We start from the raw sequence: 15,482 nt of genomic DNA, 5'->3' as shown, positions 1-15,482 counted from the left end.
AGAGGGACATCATGCTGGGCAGAGTGGAGGGACAGCGCAGGAGGGGAAGACCCTCTATGAGGTGGATTGATTCAGTGACTGGGGTACTCGGGATGTGTTTATCAGAGGCAATGAGATTGGCACAGGATAGAGCACAGTTTAGGGCTGTTGTACACAGGGTCTCTATGAGTCACAAACGACTCGACGGCACATAACAACAACAACCACCACCTAACCAAAGGACACCCGAGTGGAGAGGGTCTTGCAAAGTTCTTCCAACAGGTTCCTCATTGCTTTATTGTAAAGAATAGAGAAAAGAACTCTTCAGGGAGAAGTCCCTCTGAAATGACCAGAGGTAGTGCTAGTTTGGAGAGTTCTGGAATGTCATCTGACTCAGGAAAAAAAAAATTACCACAGACACACACATTATTCCCAAAAGTCTCATAAAAAGTGGTTCAAGGACCATTTGAATGAGGAGCATACGCATGGTTATGTTGTACCGGTCATACACAACCCCTGAGGTACTAGGGCAGGATAATACTGTGTGCGTGGGATAAAACTTCTGGGAACACTCTACGTCGATTCTCAAAACGCTAAACCTCTAACAACTTAAGTGGACAACACAATGACGACTCACAAGCCAGCCCTGGTGCTGGGCAGGACACAGACGTCAACAATTCCTCTGAATGGTCTGGATGCTTCAGGAAACGGAGGTGGAAAGGGCTTTTACCAAATCAGTTACTTCATACAACTCACCTTAAATACTCACAGGCAACTACATCAATCAAGGACATAATAAGAGTAAACCCTGGCCTTTTATTCTTAAAACAAGTATGACAAAGGCTGCCTTTCTGATTGCTTCTTGAGAAGTTACAGGGTGGTCTCATCACTGGTTCAAAGCTGCCTTGGTATCCTCTCTGGAGCTGGCAAGAAGAGCGGCTGTCTCACCACAGGTTCAAGTGCAGTCGGCTGAGCCGCCCTGGTACCTGAGCCTGTCTGGAGCTGGCAGGAAGAGCCGGCCAGGAGCACAGAGCCCGCACGCCAGGCAGCGGGGCCGTTACCTTGAGGAACTGCTTTGCTCTCAGGGTGCCCAGCAGGTCTCTGACGGGGGCCGACAGCACGAACTCTGCCGCTATCTCCAGGTCCTGCAGGCACAGATAGAGACACTTCTGTAAGGTCGGCTTAATAAAAACATAGGAAATGAGAGAAGAGCCAGGACTGTTCACTCACCTTCCTCAACATTTTAGCAAATCCAAGTGCCTTGGATGCCCTCTCCCGGGCCTCGTGGAAGAGCTCCTTCAGCGCCCGGCTGATCTCTATGACAGAACGCCTAGAAGACAGGAGGGCTCCAGTCAGGACTCAGCAGGCGACACCCCGAGCCCCAGCCAAAGGGACACCTCGAGCCCAAGGAGACATTCAATAACACGGGATACACCCCAAGTCCCAGGAGACATTCAACAACAAGGGATACACCCCAGATCCAAGCAGACATTCAAAAGCAAAGATGAGGCAAATTTCAAATCATGTTAACAAGACCGTATTTTTAAAACCTGAACACAAATTTTCAAATGCATTCTCAAAGACTCAGAAGGTGCTCTTCAAACTTTTCTCTACACACTGTGTTCTTAAAATAGCAGTATATTCCATTTTTAAAAGAATTGTATCCAGCTCATTTATTTGAATCCTCAATTCCTCCAGCGTGTGCTGGTGAGGTTAACAGGGAGCACTTCTAAAACATGGCCCTGGGTGGCATGGCGACCGATTCCCAGTGGAAACACTCCAATCCCAGCTGGCTTCTAGGGCCGGGATGGAATCCCTGACCAAGAAGCTGGGAGGGACACGCAGACACCTGACTTCCTCAAGCCGGCAGCAGCACCAGCTCGTGCACAGCCCTGCACAAATGCACTCTGCAAATGCGACCCTGGTTAACAGCCACCTTGAACAGCCTAAGAGCCATTATCTAGTCTGCCAACTTGGTTTTTTAACTCCAATTCTAATTTTGAATTTACTATGACTATGCTAGTTCTCAAAACAGCAAGATGTACAAAGGATGTATTCTACAAAGCATGCATTCATTTTTGCAACTACCCAATATTCTCTCCCAGGTGAGAACCTACATGGGAAAGACTTTTTAGAACCATGGCGAAGAAGACAGTCAAAATTATCTCTCACAAAACTGTGTCCTGACAAACCATTTCTGCTCTTGGGAGGTCAGATCTTCATAAGCAGTGACCAAGATTAAATCATAAGAAATGGCAGATAAATGGCCGCAAAATGGTATTACCGCTCATATCTATGCCCTCAAACCAAAAACTTCATGGGAAGCTCTGACTGTGTAGAGCTGGGGCAAGTGTCAGAGATGAACGAGCAAGAACTTCAGCATAAAATGTCAAAATCCACTAAGCTATCAATGGGCTGGCTGCAGGCATTCGTGGGCAGAAAACTCCTGTTTCATTAAGGACGTTCTAGGCCTGTGCGGGGAGGACTCGCCTTTATTTAACGGAATCTATATTCTTCTCTAAGGGCATAACAGTCCTATTAGGTCAACTCAAGTCTAAGTTCACCTGCAAAGAAACATTCAGAAAAATGAACTTTGGCCCAGAGATCACATAAGACAAGACAGTTGAGTCCTTTGAGGTATTTACCCATTTCCGAAGGTACCAGAAGCGGGTGGTGCGAATAAGCCTGTCTGTGCTTACTGGCAGGAATAAAAGCGTGTGAAAGAAGACACAGGACGGGAAAGAGGGCAGCACCCACCTTATCTCATCGGAAGCGCTGCTGTCATCAGCGCTGGTCCAGAACTCAGCACAGCTCTCCTGCAAGCCGAATTCCAGAAAGCTGCCTGTCGACTTGAGCAGCATCCCAGCAATGTCGCTACAGGAAGAGGAACACCAGGATAAAGCACAGAAGAAGAGTGGTCTTCCTCTTCTGATTATTAAATACCAAGTGGAGAGACTTTTGCTTCAATGCTGCTGTTGTTGATTGCCTTCGAGTCGAGCATGACTCATAGCGACCCTATGAACAAAAGGCCTGAAGCCCCTCTACAGCTATCGACATTTCTCAAAGCTCATAGAGTTTCCGGAGGCCTGTTGTTTAATAGTGCATAAAAATATCCTTTCAGTATAAAATCAAGATTAATGTGAAAATGCAGAAATCTCAATTATGTACCTCCCACTGTTCTAGTTCTACATTACAAACTCTATGATTCTTAGAAGTTGTGCAGTTTTTACATAAATATTATTTGCCTCTTACATGTTCCAACTGGTCTAAAAAGACCTTAGATACAGATATGGCAAGATGCTTTTTAAAAGTTCACAAATTTTAACATGAGACAAGAAAGTAAATTCCTTAAATACAATGACTTTTAAAAGTTCCCCACGCAACCAGATATGAACATGAACTGTTCTACACAGCTGGTGCGCCTTGCTGCAAACACCTTGATATTATTTAAGATGTAAATGCAAATGTGTAGCATGAATCAGTGCGAGTACAGGAAAAGGCTGACTTAGCTCTGTGATGTTCAAGGTCAGCAGAGGCTTCTCTAGTGGCAAAAAAGAATAAAACCAACATCAGCTGTGGCAGCAGGTAAGTGCTGAGTGAGTCCTTAGAGAATCAGAGCTGAGAGACAGCCCCGCCTGGTTCCACCACCAAGTAGAGGAGGAGTGCCAGGGGAGATGAGATGCCATGATGGGCAGAGGGGGTGTCAGGAGAGATAGGGGCAGTGATTGACAGCTGGGTGGTGTCAGGGAGATGGTGGTACAGTGACGGGCAGACAGCGGGTATCAGGGAGATGGGGGTGCAGTGACGAGCAGAAAGGGTGTGTCGGGGAGATGACGGTGCAGTGATGGGTAGACAGGGGGTGTTGGGGAGATGGGGGTGCAGTGATGGGCAGACGGGGGTGTTGGGGAGATGGGCTGCAGTGATGAGTAGAGGGAGTATCAGAGAGATAGGTGTGCAGTGGTGGGCAGACAGGGGGTGTCGGGCAGATGGGGGTGCAGTGATAAGTAGAGGAAGTGTTGGGGAGATGGGGGTGCAGTGATGGGAAGAAGGAGTGTCAGTGGGAGATGAGAAGCAGTGATGGGAGTGCCAGAGAGACATGGAAACAGGAAATGCAGAGGAGAGACAGGCAGAAAGAATCATGGCTGATGAAGGTGAGGAGACTGCGAAGAAGGCGGTGAAGGCATTTCCTAAAAGGCTGACGACAGGAACCAGGCTGAGTAGGAGACAAGGGAATGGGCTGGGGCTCCCCCTCGGGACTGGAGAGCGGGGATGAGGGCCAGGGCACGGTGTGTCCTCACTAGGGAGAGGACACAAGCAGGACGGTGCACCAGGGCGGGTCTGCGGATCTAGCCGTGAGCCAGCGCGCGAGGGGAGATCTCGTGTACTCTCAGGAGGCAGAGCACTCCGCGTGGACACCCAAGTCCATCAAAGGACATGGGGTGGGACACAGACATCTTATAAAAAGGTGACTGAAGAAATCAAAGGATGAATGAGGGATTGGGGGAGGGCAGCTCCAAGCACCAGAGAAAAGCACTCCTGTCCCAGCCAGCCAGAGGGCGGGGACACCAGCGGTGCCCACTCAGATGCACCCTGAAACCGGCCCTCAACTCCCTGGCCTCACTGTCGGCCTCACAGAGTCCCGTGACTCACGTTTCCATTCTCTCATCACACAGACTCCGTCTGCAGAGAGGCCGTGAATCCCCAAACACCAGTCCATAAAAATACTGACCCTGTCAGTCCCTGACGGCTGCCCAGGAGTGCCCAGGCCTGTCCACTCAGGGAGGACTCAAGCCCTCCTCCCCCGTGGATGCACCCAGAGCCTGACTCCGAACCGCAGACTACTGGCATTTAAGGTGGGTGCTGCCAGGCGCTGGGCTGCGTGACACACTCCACGGGCTCAGCACTGTGTATGACCTCAGTGGACGCCAGCAGCACTCTCCCCACCCTGATGACCAAAGCTGTGTGCAGGTGCTGCCTAGTCCCCAGGGGCATCTGCCGGAAGCACTGTTCTGAGGGCAACAGCTCGAGGAAGGGACACCCACCCCCCTGGTAAGACACACTGTTCTCCCACAGTCTTGACCACTGCACCAGGACAGGGTGAGGGCAAGAGAGGGTGGGGTGCGTCCTCGGAAGCCTGGGGTTCTCACCAGAACAGCTTTCCGGCCTGCGCCTCTCCTCCCCGAATGTAGTGGGTGATTTCTTTGGTGAAGTTCCACTCTTCTTCTAACAGGTTTTTTAAACTATGGGATGCTTGAGGTAACTGCTGTAGCATTTGGATCCAGCTTCTCATGTAATCAAAATAGACCTTCAATACAAAGACGTGAAGGAGACATTTAAGAGACTTCACCTCTCAATCTTTCCCGGATGTTGGCACGATTTTCGTATGTGAAAGACCCGCTAAACTCTAACTTATTCACCACCTCTGAGTTCTGAGCAAAAACGAATGGTGCCAATATACAGAAAAGCACAATAAAGTAACAAAATACTCAAACACACCCAGCAAGGTTGACTACTGGCAGTGCGTGTTCCTTTAAGAGGCTGACACTGGCAGGTGTTAACATGAAGCAGCATCTCATGTGCTGAGAGCAGAGGACCACATCTCTCTAACAACCTTGTCCATGACCATGTGTCTGTGATATGTTTACATTAAATTCTACTAGAATGTAAAACGTGATTTTCTGCATGAGTTACCATTTAACTGTTACACACACAGTGACCCACGAGGCCCTAAAGCAGAGTCCACACCAGCCACAGGCCTGTCCCAATGCCCCAGGGTCCCCCAGGTCTGCGTAGTGTCCCCTGTGACCCCCAGCACGCAGGAGGGCCTGAGGAACGCGTGTGGGGCTAAGGCAGTTTGTCCTCCAGGTCCTTCCTTCCAACAAGTGCTCACTCTCCTGTGTAACTTCTAAGACATTCAAGTCTTACTTCTTTCAGATTTTCATTATTTTAAAAAGCTAGAGTGGTTTCCTTCCACACCATCACCTGTTCCCCTATCACATGCTATGCTTATCGCTGGGTCATTCTGAGGCCGGGACACCCCCCCCCCCCCCCCCCGCCCCGGAAGTTCTCAGCCTCAATTTCCTTTATCACCTCAAGTGCCTGCCACACCTGTACTTTCCTTTGTTCAGTGTGCCCCCCCCCCCCCCCCCCCCAGATTTCTGGGAACAGAAGATCATAATCTGAAGCCACAACCAGCTAGTCATTCCCATCCATGTGACAGCTCCACTTTATAGCCCTGTTGCCTGCCAGGGAGGCTGCACACCACGTGGGAGGCCCCTGCTCACAGATCTGCAGTCCTTCGGGATGTGGCCGGGGATTCGCTGCCCACACGGCTCTAACCTGTCACGGCCTGGGCCTGCCATGTCCACACGGTGCCTTCAGGGCCTTCTGCTCAGCCTCAGTTAGTCCATCCTTCCTTCTAGAGAAATGGGGGAGTCTGCGGCCAGGTGCCTGCCTTACTGAACAGATAATTGTTTTCTTCATCTCTTTGCTCTGGTGGCTTCAAGGGAAGGCACTACCAGCCTACAGCCATTCTTTGCTCCTTAACAAAGCCCTGCTTTTGTCTGGCTGCTCCTGGCCCTTCTAGGCACTATCAGGGCCCAATGGTCAACTAGTGATCACGGCCAGCATCCTAGTCTGTGGAATGAAGGTGACAGCATGGAGGGATCACATGCGGATCGCCAGTGGCAGTGAGAACTGAGCATGGCTAACTGGCTCTGGGCGAGTCACGGTGGACATCGCAGAACCCTCCACCGGCACACTGCAGACCTGAAACAGCCTGGAAGGGCCATCTCCCCAGCCCAGACCTTCTCCGCCTTCCTGCCTGTGTGACCAAGTACCGAGAGCTGTTCCATGTGTCCTTTCAGGAACCCTCATGGACAGTATGAAAAGCAAAGCACATCTTATCCTTGTCTTTTTAAACCTCTGGTTTAATTTCCCATTAAGAAGGGGAGGGGGGGAAAGTGCTTATTGCTTTTATCAACTTTTATTAACTTTTCAATAGGATTTTTAGGACATAATAGTGTCCAGTATTCACATGTGGTCATACTGCAGATACTCTGGTCCTTTATGTATTAGGTCCTAATTAACCCTTAATAATTGTGAAATAATTTCAGACTTGTTAAAATTATTTCCCGTAATATATGAGATGGAAGCCTTGCTTGCAACCACATTCTTCTCCTCAGCCTTCACTAGAGAGGCCAGAACACAGGCCTCCTCATGTTCAGCCTCCATCACGGGCCCTAGGCCACAGGCAGCTGAGGAACCTGCACTCGGGGCTTCTGGAGACATCTGTCTACATGGGTGGGAAGGGCCTGGTCTTGGCTTCTAAGGTGCCATGCCATCCACCTTACCCTTTCTGGCAGCCCGGAAAGTGGGGGGCATGGAGGTGGGGACAGGTGACAGCATCTGAAGATCCCAGCTGTCATGGGGCTGAACGTACCCTGAAGCATCAGTACACCCAGGTGTGCTGTGTCTACCTGCCTCGTGTCGTGACCTGCCATGTCATCATCCACCCCAACGAAGCCATCACCATACAAACACCGTACACCCACAGCCACCAGAGTACGGCCAGACGATACAGGCCTGCTGCCTCCTGAGCCCTTCTGTGAGTCTGAGAACCTGAGAACACAGCAGGGCCTGTCACTAAATGTTACTGTTTACAGTCTATCTGTAATCATAAGTGCTAGGGGAGAAGGGACAGAGAAAGGGCTTAAAAGGTCAAAGAAAGCTTCATTTAAAAACAACAACAACAACCCCACATCGTGGAGAAGTTTTCAATGGTTAAAGCAGCTTTAAAGCATGAAAGAGCAGAAAGTACATTGCTGGCCCAGAAGCAGCAGCTGGCAAGCACACAGAGGCGCCTGGCCCGTGGAAAGACAGGGGTCCCTGCAGGAGAGCTAGGTTGGTGTCTGCCAAGCCAGTTCTCAGCGTGTGCCAACCACCTTACAGCTTGTTCCCTGAGGTCCAGCTTCCTCTGGGGAGAACTTCCTGGCTGGGCCAGACGCCTGCAGGTTCCCCAAATCCGTGCTCACAGCATAACCTCACGTAACATATACTTGTGGCTGGACCACCCACGACACTGGATATGCCACCTCCTGGTCCAGCACCGTGTCCTCAGTGCCTCACAAGGCCCCCAGTTCATGCCAGGAATGGAAATGCAGCTGCTGACCAGAGACTGATAAATAAAACTGGCGGTCCCCGATGCTCTCCTGAACATCCTACAAGAGACCTGCCCTGCAATCAAACAGGAACTAGGCTGAGACTTTTCAAGCCTTCTCACTTGAGCTGCGACGAGGATCCACGCTAGATGGGCAGCGTGGGCACAGACGCCGCGCCCTGCCCACACCTCACCATGAGCATCTTGTGCAGGTCCTCCTCGAAGGCGTCCATGTTGCAGTCGGTCTGCTCCAGGCCGCCCAGCAGCTCGCGCAGCATGAACTGGTAGTACTGCTTCATCAGCAGGCCGCCCTTGAGCACCTCCTTGCACTCTCTCACCAGCTACGGGAAGGCAAGGAGAGGCGTCACGTCGCGGGAAGGCCCCCGCGACTTCTGACAGCACAGATCCTGGCCCCGGAACACCAAGGCCACCGTGCGGAGCGCTCACCAGTGCAGCCCTTCTCAGCATCGCTACAGTCTTGACGGGGAGGGAACAGAACTCAGACTAGAAAAAGAACCAATTCTTACAGCATGAACACTAGGACATGTCATATAAGCAACTAAAATACTTCCTCCTGGGTATTTCCACACAAGTATTTGTACGTGCTGCAAATACATCCTTGGATACAGCAGACTCTCTGTAATCTCACTCAAAGGACAAAACAATTTTTCATTAACTCTTATGAATAAAAATGTAAGTGTTCAGTCTTCGTAGACTGATATTAACGGTACACTGACGGCCATATTTGAATCTACTTTTAGGACAGGATGAATTTCATGATCATCTCTGAAGGCTGACTATAAAAAACCAATGAGCTCTCCAGGCATAACGCATGTGTGCTGGGCTGGGCTGCTGATCTAAAGTTCAACAGTTCAAATACACCAGCTGCTCCTCTGGACAAAGATGAGTAATCTCTTTCCAAGGAGATTCAGAGCCTCAGAATGGAGAAGAACCATTTAAAGCACACTAACATACACTCATCTTCCACCACATCCAAAATAAAGAACTCGCAACACAATGCACGTGGCTGAGGGACCTTGACGGAGCCCTGGTGGCATAGTGCCGCCGGCTGGTCCAGGGAGAGGCCGGGCAGTCTGGTCTAGGAACCAGCTCTCGGGTGGTGGGGAGTGCACCTCACAGGGTGCGGGTGGGCCAGGCGGGGCGTCGGACTCTGAACTGACCTGCTTAATGCTCAGGAGGGAGGGCTCCCCCGCAGGCCTCTGCTCCAGCCTCAGCTTGAGACACTCGTGGATGACGTTGAGGAGGACACGGCAGAGCACCAGGAAGGCAGGCTCGAAGGACGGCAGGTCCATGGAGTTGAGCTCCTCCCAGGAGACGGCGTTACATCTCTGCTCCTGGGGCACAGGCGGGCTGGACAGCTGCACGTAATCCGAGCCCCACGTGGGATCTGGAAACTCCGAAAACTGGCAGAGAGATGGGGTCAGAATGGGGTGGGTGTCCGGAGGCTGGGGGAGCCTCAGGGGCTCTTCTCCACAGTTCACTGACAAAGCTACAAAATGATGCCTTAGAGTGAAAACAGAATAATCCCACACCTTCACCATCGGCCTCAAGGTTCTCAAAGTGTAAGAAAACCACAAGCGCTAAAATGAAAGTTTTTACAGAAAAATCATAAAAAGGTTCAGCTCATCTTTAGCATTTTTTCTAACATGATCAAAGTGATCAGAACACTTAAAAGTTTCCATCCAGGACCATCCGCAGCGTATCCCAACTTATTATTCCAATTTGAGAAGAAATGAGGACATCAAGTAATCACATAACCTAAACAGTCACTTCTGTGAACATCAAGGCTGCTGGGTCCCACCACCCGTTTATCTATTCTCCTGAGGTGACGAATGATGATCATCGAAACGTCAGTCCCTGAAAAGACCTGACCAGCCCCAAACCCCGCTGATGAATGCCGTCCGGCTCAGGGGCTGCTCACCCCTCTACGCCATCTCACTGCACCCCTGAATCCTGCCCCACCTTACACTTCTGGAAGCACCCCCGAGCCACGGCCCAAGACCTCACCTTCTGAAAACTCAAGAGGCCGTGGAAAGCTGATCTCAATGTGTCCTCCACCTAAAATGCGGCTATTGCACAGCTCGTGTGCCCCCTCACGCTGTCACATCCACGCTCCCTGTCCTTCGTGAGCTCTGCACTCATCTCCCTGTCCCCAGCAGCTGACCTCCGCTTCAACCACCATACTGAGGAACCTGGGGGGTACTTCACAAGGCTGAGAAAACCTAAGTGGAACCCTGGACCTAGAGAGGGCCAACCGCCCAACTCTGCCGGCCTCCCAGAGCGTCCACTGAAGTGCCTCCCTGTCCCTGCCACCAAGCTGCCCTCCCGGCAGGAACATGGCCCGTCTGAGGCCTCCTGTCCTGGGAGCCCATCTCACGCTCTGCTCCCCGTCAGCAAAGCCACTTGTCTCTGAAGAGCTCTGTGAGGGCAAGCATTTTAACCGTCTCCCCACCAACCTCCCCACGGCCTTCCCGTGCCTGAGACGAATGCAGGGGGTGGGGACAGCCAAGATCAGGTGTCCCCACAGAGCACTGGCTACGTCACCCAGCTGACAAACACAAGGTCGGCAGCGAGAGCTCACCCACCACTCCACAGAAGGAAAATGACAGTTCCCATCCACACTGGTCTGCCCTGACCTATGCACGGGTCTTGTGGGCCTCGATCCATGGTATCCCGGACACTCACACACTGATCTGCCCTCACCTATGCACGGGTCTGTGGGCCTCCATCCACACTGCAGTGCTGGACACCACACACTGGTCTGCCCTGACCTATGTACAGGTTTGTTGGCCTGCATCCACGCTGCAGCCCTGGACACCCACACTCTGGTCTGTCCTGACCCATGCACGGGTCTGTGGGCCTCCAGCCACACTACAGCACTGGACACCACACACGGTCTGCTCTGACCCATGTACGGGTCTGTGGGCTTCCATCCATGCTGCCCTGGACACCCACACTGGTCTGCCCTGACCTACGAGTCGACATGGGTTGGAAAGGCCTCTAGAGAAGCACATATGATTTTGGAGGGTAAATATCGCCAAGGGCTTCTATTTGCTGAACAATGCCCTTGCCCAAGGTTTTCTGAGGTTCTGTGCACGGCCCATTGATAAAATCAAGACAGAAGAACATTAGTGGACCCCACTCAGGCCCCCCACGACCACCTTCTGACCCTGCAGCAGCCTTGGTCAGCCCTGTCCCTCAGCACCCCTCCGCCTGGGTCCCCTGGTCTTCATTTGGACGTGCTCGTCCTGGCCCTGCCTGCCCATAGCCAGCTCAGGACACCTCTCTTCCCCATGGCAAGCTGACGGCACTGCCCCTGCACTCACTCTGACTCCAATCACAGTGAGAGCTGCCACGTTTTAAGGGAAAATTCACCAACAACCCTCAGATCCGACAACCTGGCTCCTAGACCCTCTCTCTGCAACATGTTTCTGAAAAAAATTACTAACCCTCTCAGGCTTGGTTTCTTCATTTTAAAAATAGGGCCAAGATTGAGAAATTATGGTATATTCATACAACGGAATCCTATGCAGCACACAGGAGCGATAACTTTGTAAATTATTACCTAACTTGGGAGGGGCGGGAGAGCATTATGCTGAGTGAATTAACTCTGTTCCACAAGGATAAATATTGTATAAAACCATTATTGTAGAAAGAGTATAAGGATCCAGGAGGGGTGGGAGAGGCTGGAAGCAGAGGGATGTGGATGTGCAGGGGGAAGAGGGGATTAATCATGGGGTTATAAAATTTGATGGGTGAGGGAGTGAGGGAAATTGAAAAAATTTGTTCAAATTTGTATTAGCATTTTGTAAAATAAACTAGTTTTTAAAAAGTCAGCTCGGGGGAGAAGGGAGGGAGAGGGGATAAAATGTGCAGCAACAAATGAACGAAAATCTAACTTTTCTGTAAACTTTTATTAAAATGAAATTTTTTAAAAAAATTTTATTTAAAAAAGAATAGGGTCAGGTTCCAGCCCATAACATTATTATAATGATTAAAATATGTATGTAAAAAAGTGCTTTTAAAAACATACTCTGTATTTGTGAAATGACTGCTGCTAACATATGTTGTTTCTCTCAGCAGACATTTGGTTGTCTTGACGCAAGCGCAAGTAACTTCACTAGGTAGACCTGTACACCCCAGCTCACCTGGTAGCCACACCTTAGTGCACATCTGCGTGGTCCCTGCACACCTGGTGACCTCACCTTAGTACAGACCTGTACAGCCGCTGCATACCTGGTATCCTCATCTGAATGCAGACCTGTGCAGCCTAGCACACCCGGTAACATCACCTTAGCGCAGACCTGTGTGGACCCCGTATAGGGTCAGAGTACGAGGGGCACCTGTCACCACGTACACTTGGCCCTGGAACCAGCCTTATCAGTTTTGCAGCTCACGGACTTTGCAAATCCAATTTTGCCTCAGTACACTCTGGCTTCACAACTGCTTCTCCTGACTTCAGCACGTCAATTCTTGGAACTCATCATGCCTGCAAGAGTAACTGTGTTCCCTCCTGCTTTAAGACACTTCTCTAGCACCTCAAATACTAAAAAGAAAACAAAACCCAGAAACTATTGTCATCAAACCTATCGTGACTCATAGGGACCCTCGGTGGTGCTGGTGGTGGTGCCAGTGGTGGTGGTGCTGGTGGTGGTGCTGCTGCTGGTAGATATTGCAGAGTTGACTGCTTCTCGTTGCAATCCTATGAACAACAGATCTGAGCCCTGTCCTATCCTAAGGGACCCTAGAGGAGAGCAGAAATGTCCTGTATAGTTTTAAGGCTGAAATCTTATAGACTAGGCTGCCACATGGTTCTTGCAGAGTACCTGGTGGTTTTGAATTACCAACCTTTCAGTCTGCAGCCAAGTGCTTACCCAAGGCTTCACAGATTTGGAAAACCAAACCCACTGCCATCAAGCTGATACTGCCTCACACTGGTCCTAAAGGTCAGAGATGCTCCACAGGGCTCTGAAAGCTACTCATCCCTTGTTGCTGTCTGTTTGCTGGCAACTTAACAGCAACACCCTGATGGGGGTAAGCATGATGGAGATACACCACTCCGGGACAGGATCAGAGAGTCAATACAGCTCAATTTTATTGGGACTGCAGTGCACTTATATATAAGCATGTAAACAGGGAGACGGGATAGGGTGGGCTTACAGACGTGGGACATGCGGATTGGTTAGGAGAACCTCAACCTCCTGTGGACCACTCCCAGGTCAGCAGATGCAGCCCCCGTCTTTCCGGGTGGCGAGCTTTCTCAAGCCAGTACAGCCAAACACAGGGGAGCTTTCTCTATCCTGCATTAAAGGCCGTTGGGAGGCTTGCACGTATCTGGAGCTCAGGTGATCTGTCCTGGCCAGAGGCCCTCCCTTCATCCCTAATAGTCCCCAACAATCCTTATGGAAGCTGTCGCAACATTCCCTAAAGAATCAGATGATGGGATAGAACCACTGAGCTCTGGTTAGTAGCCAAGGACTCAACCACTGCTATACAAGGTACTGTTGCTAAAAATCAACAACTTGATAAATGGAGATATTACTGAAGTTGTTAATGATACCATTTTAATTAAATTTGCAACCACCTATGAAAACAGTTTGGATCCACAACAAGCATGGTACCAGAAGTCAAGAAATCAAAACACATGAACATCTGCTTCAAGGACCTCTCTAAAATGCTAAAGAGCAAAGACATCAGTTTGAAAACTAAGGTGCACCTTATCTAGGTGATGGTCTTTTCAATTACTTCCAATGCATCTGAAAGCTGAACAATAAGTAAAGATGACAGAGAAATCATTTTATGTCTTTCATTTTTGAACTGGGGTGCTGGAGAAGAGCAATGAAGATCCCATGGACTGCCAAAGAACCACCAACCTGTCTCGGAGAAAGTGCAGCCAGAGTGCACCTTGGAGGCAAGGTTGGTTAAACTTTATTCGGCACACCTAGGACATGTTCGAAGGGCTGTCTAGGAGGGCTGGTCCTTGGAAAAGGACATCACGCTTGGCTTCATCTTACACACCTAGGGCACATTAGAACGGCTTGGTCCTTGGAAAAGGACATCACGCTTGGAACAGTGGAGAGGTAGCAAAGAAGAGAAGACCCACAATGAGACGAACTGACAGAGTGACTGTGTCAAGTATCTCAAAGACAATGAGGACAGCACAGGCTAGGGCACGTTTCAGGTCTGTTATTCACAGGGTCGTGACGAGTCGTAATGAACAATAGTACCAATCAACAGCAACAGGAAAGCAACAGTTAAGAAACCCAACACTGGGCAAACCTGCAGTCAAGGACCTCGTTAAAGTGCCAAAGAGAAAGGACGTCAATTTAAAGAATAATGTGTGTCAGACTCAAGCCATGGTACTTTCAATTTCATCATAAGCATGTGAAAGCTGGACAATAAATAAATAAATGAAAGAAAAGGTCTGATGTCTTTGAACAGTGATATGGGCAAAAGGCACTGATTATTCCAGCGACTAACAAAAAGGACAAACCAACACGTGTCAGCAGAAGTGCAGCCAGTGAGCCACTCAGAAGTCAGAAAGGTGAGCCTTCATCTACCCTGCTCTGCACACGCTGTCAGGAAGGGCAGTCTCCTCAGAGACACCAAGTATTGAGTATTTCTTGAGCCTCAGGGTCTGGTCTATGCACTGATCTTAATCTCTCTACTTCTCATTTACAATAAGCCTCTCACACCAACCTGATTTCAGCAAGAATGCCTCTGCACCTTTTCACAAATTTTTGTTGTTACGTGCTATCGATCGCCTGCGACTCAAAGCAGTACTATGTACAACAGCTCAGCACCACGACCGATCCTGAGCCAGTTTCACTGTCTCTTACACACTTATCCCCGATACGACCCTTACTGTGTCAATCCATCTCATCCAGGGTCTTCTCCTGTGCTTTCCCTCCACCTTTCCAAGCATGATGTCTTTCTCCAAGGACTGGTCTCTCCTGGCCACATGCCCAATATATGTGAGAAGGAGCTTAAAAATCCTTTGCCTCCAAGGAGCAGCCTGTTTTCACGTTCTCCAAGACAGACCTGTTTGTTCTCTTGGCAGTCCATGGTATGTTCTTCTCTAGCACCACAACTCAAAGGTTCATTTTTCATCATGCTTAGTCTGGAGAGGTCTCTGACAGCAGATTTTCCTAATGCAATTCATCTTTTGAGTTCCTGACTGCTGGTTGGTTCCAAGAGTGTTGACTGTAGAGCCGAGCAAGCTGAGGTTGTTAATAATCTCAGTATCTTCTCCAACTACCATAGTTCTGCCAATTGGCCCAGCAGTGAGACAATTCTATGTCAGAATTCTTGATTTGGGGCGGGG

General features: G+C 49.9%; 1 protein-coding gene across 1 annotated transcript in view; it reads right to left on the bottom strand.

Annotated features, from left to right (window-relative positions):
- Positions 1-15,482, bottom strand: part of MAP3K4 (mitogen-activated protein kinase kinase kinase 4) — a 110,260-nt gene that overhangs the window by 46,899 nt on the left and 47,879 nt on the right. The window contains exons 4-9 of the mRNA XM_006882822.1: positions 9,319-9,561; positions 8,332-8,478; positions 5,127-5,284; positions 2,737-2,853; positions 1,210-1,309; positions 1,041-1,124 (exon numbers count right to left, since the gene is read on the bottom strand). Coding sequence (XP_006882884.1) covers positions 1,041-1,124; positions 1,210-1,309; positions 2,737-2,853; positions 5,127-5,284; positions 8,332-8,478; positions 9,319-9,561 — 849 coding nt within the window. The remainder of the gene's footprint in view (positions 1-1,040; positions 1,125-1,209; positions 1,310-2,736; positions 2,854-5,126; positions 5,285-8,331; positions 8,479-9,318; positions 9,562-15,482) is intronic.

This window comes from Elephantulus edwardii, unplaced genomic scaffold, assembly GCF_000299155.1.
Source record: "Elephantulus edwardii isolate Elephantulus edwardi_28Jun2011 unplaced genomic scaffold, EleEdw1.0 scaffold00024, whole genome shotgun sequence".
NCBI classification, from domain to species: Eukaryota; Metazoa; Chordata; class Mammalia; order Macroscelidea; family Macroscelididae; genus Elephantulus; species Elephantulus edwardii.
This window is presented reverse-complemented; position numbering and strand designations above follow the sequence as displayed.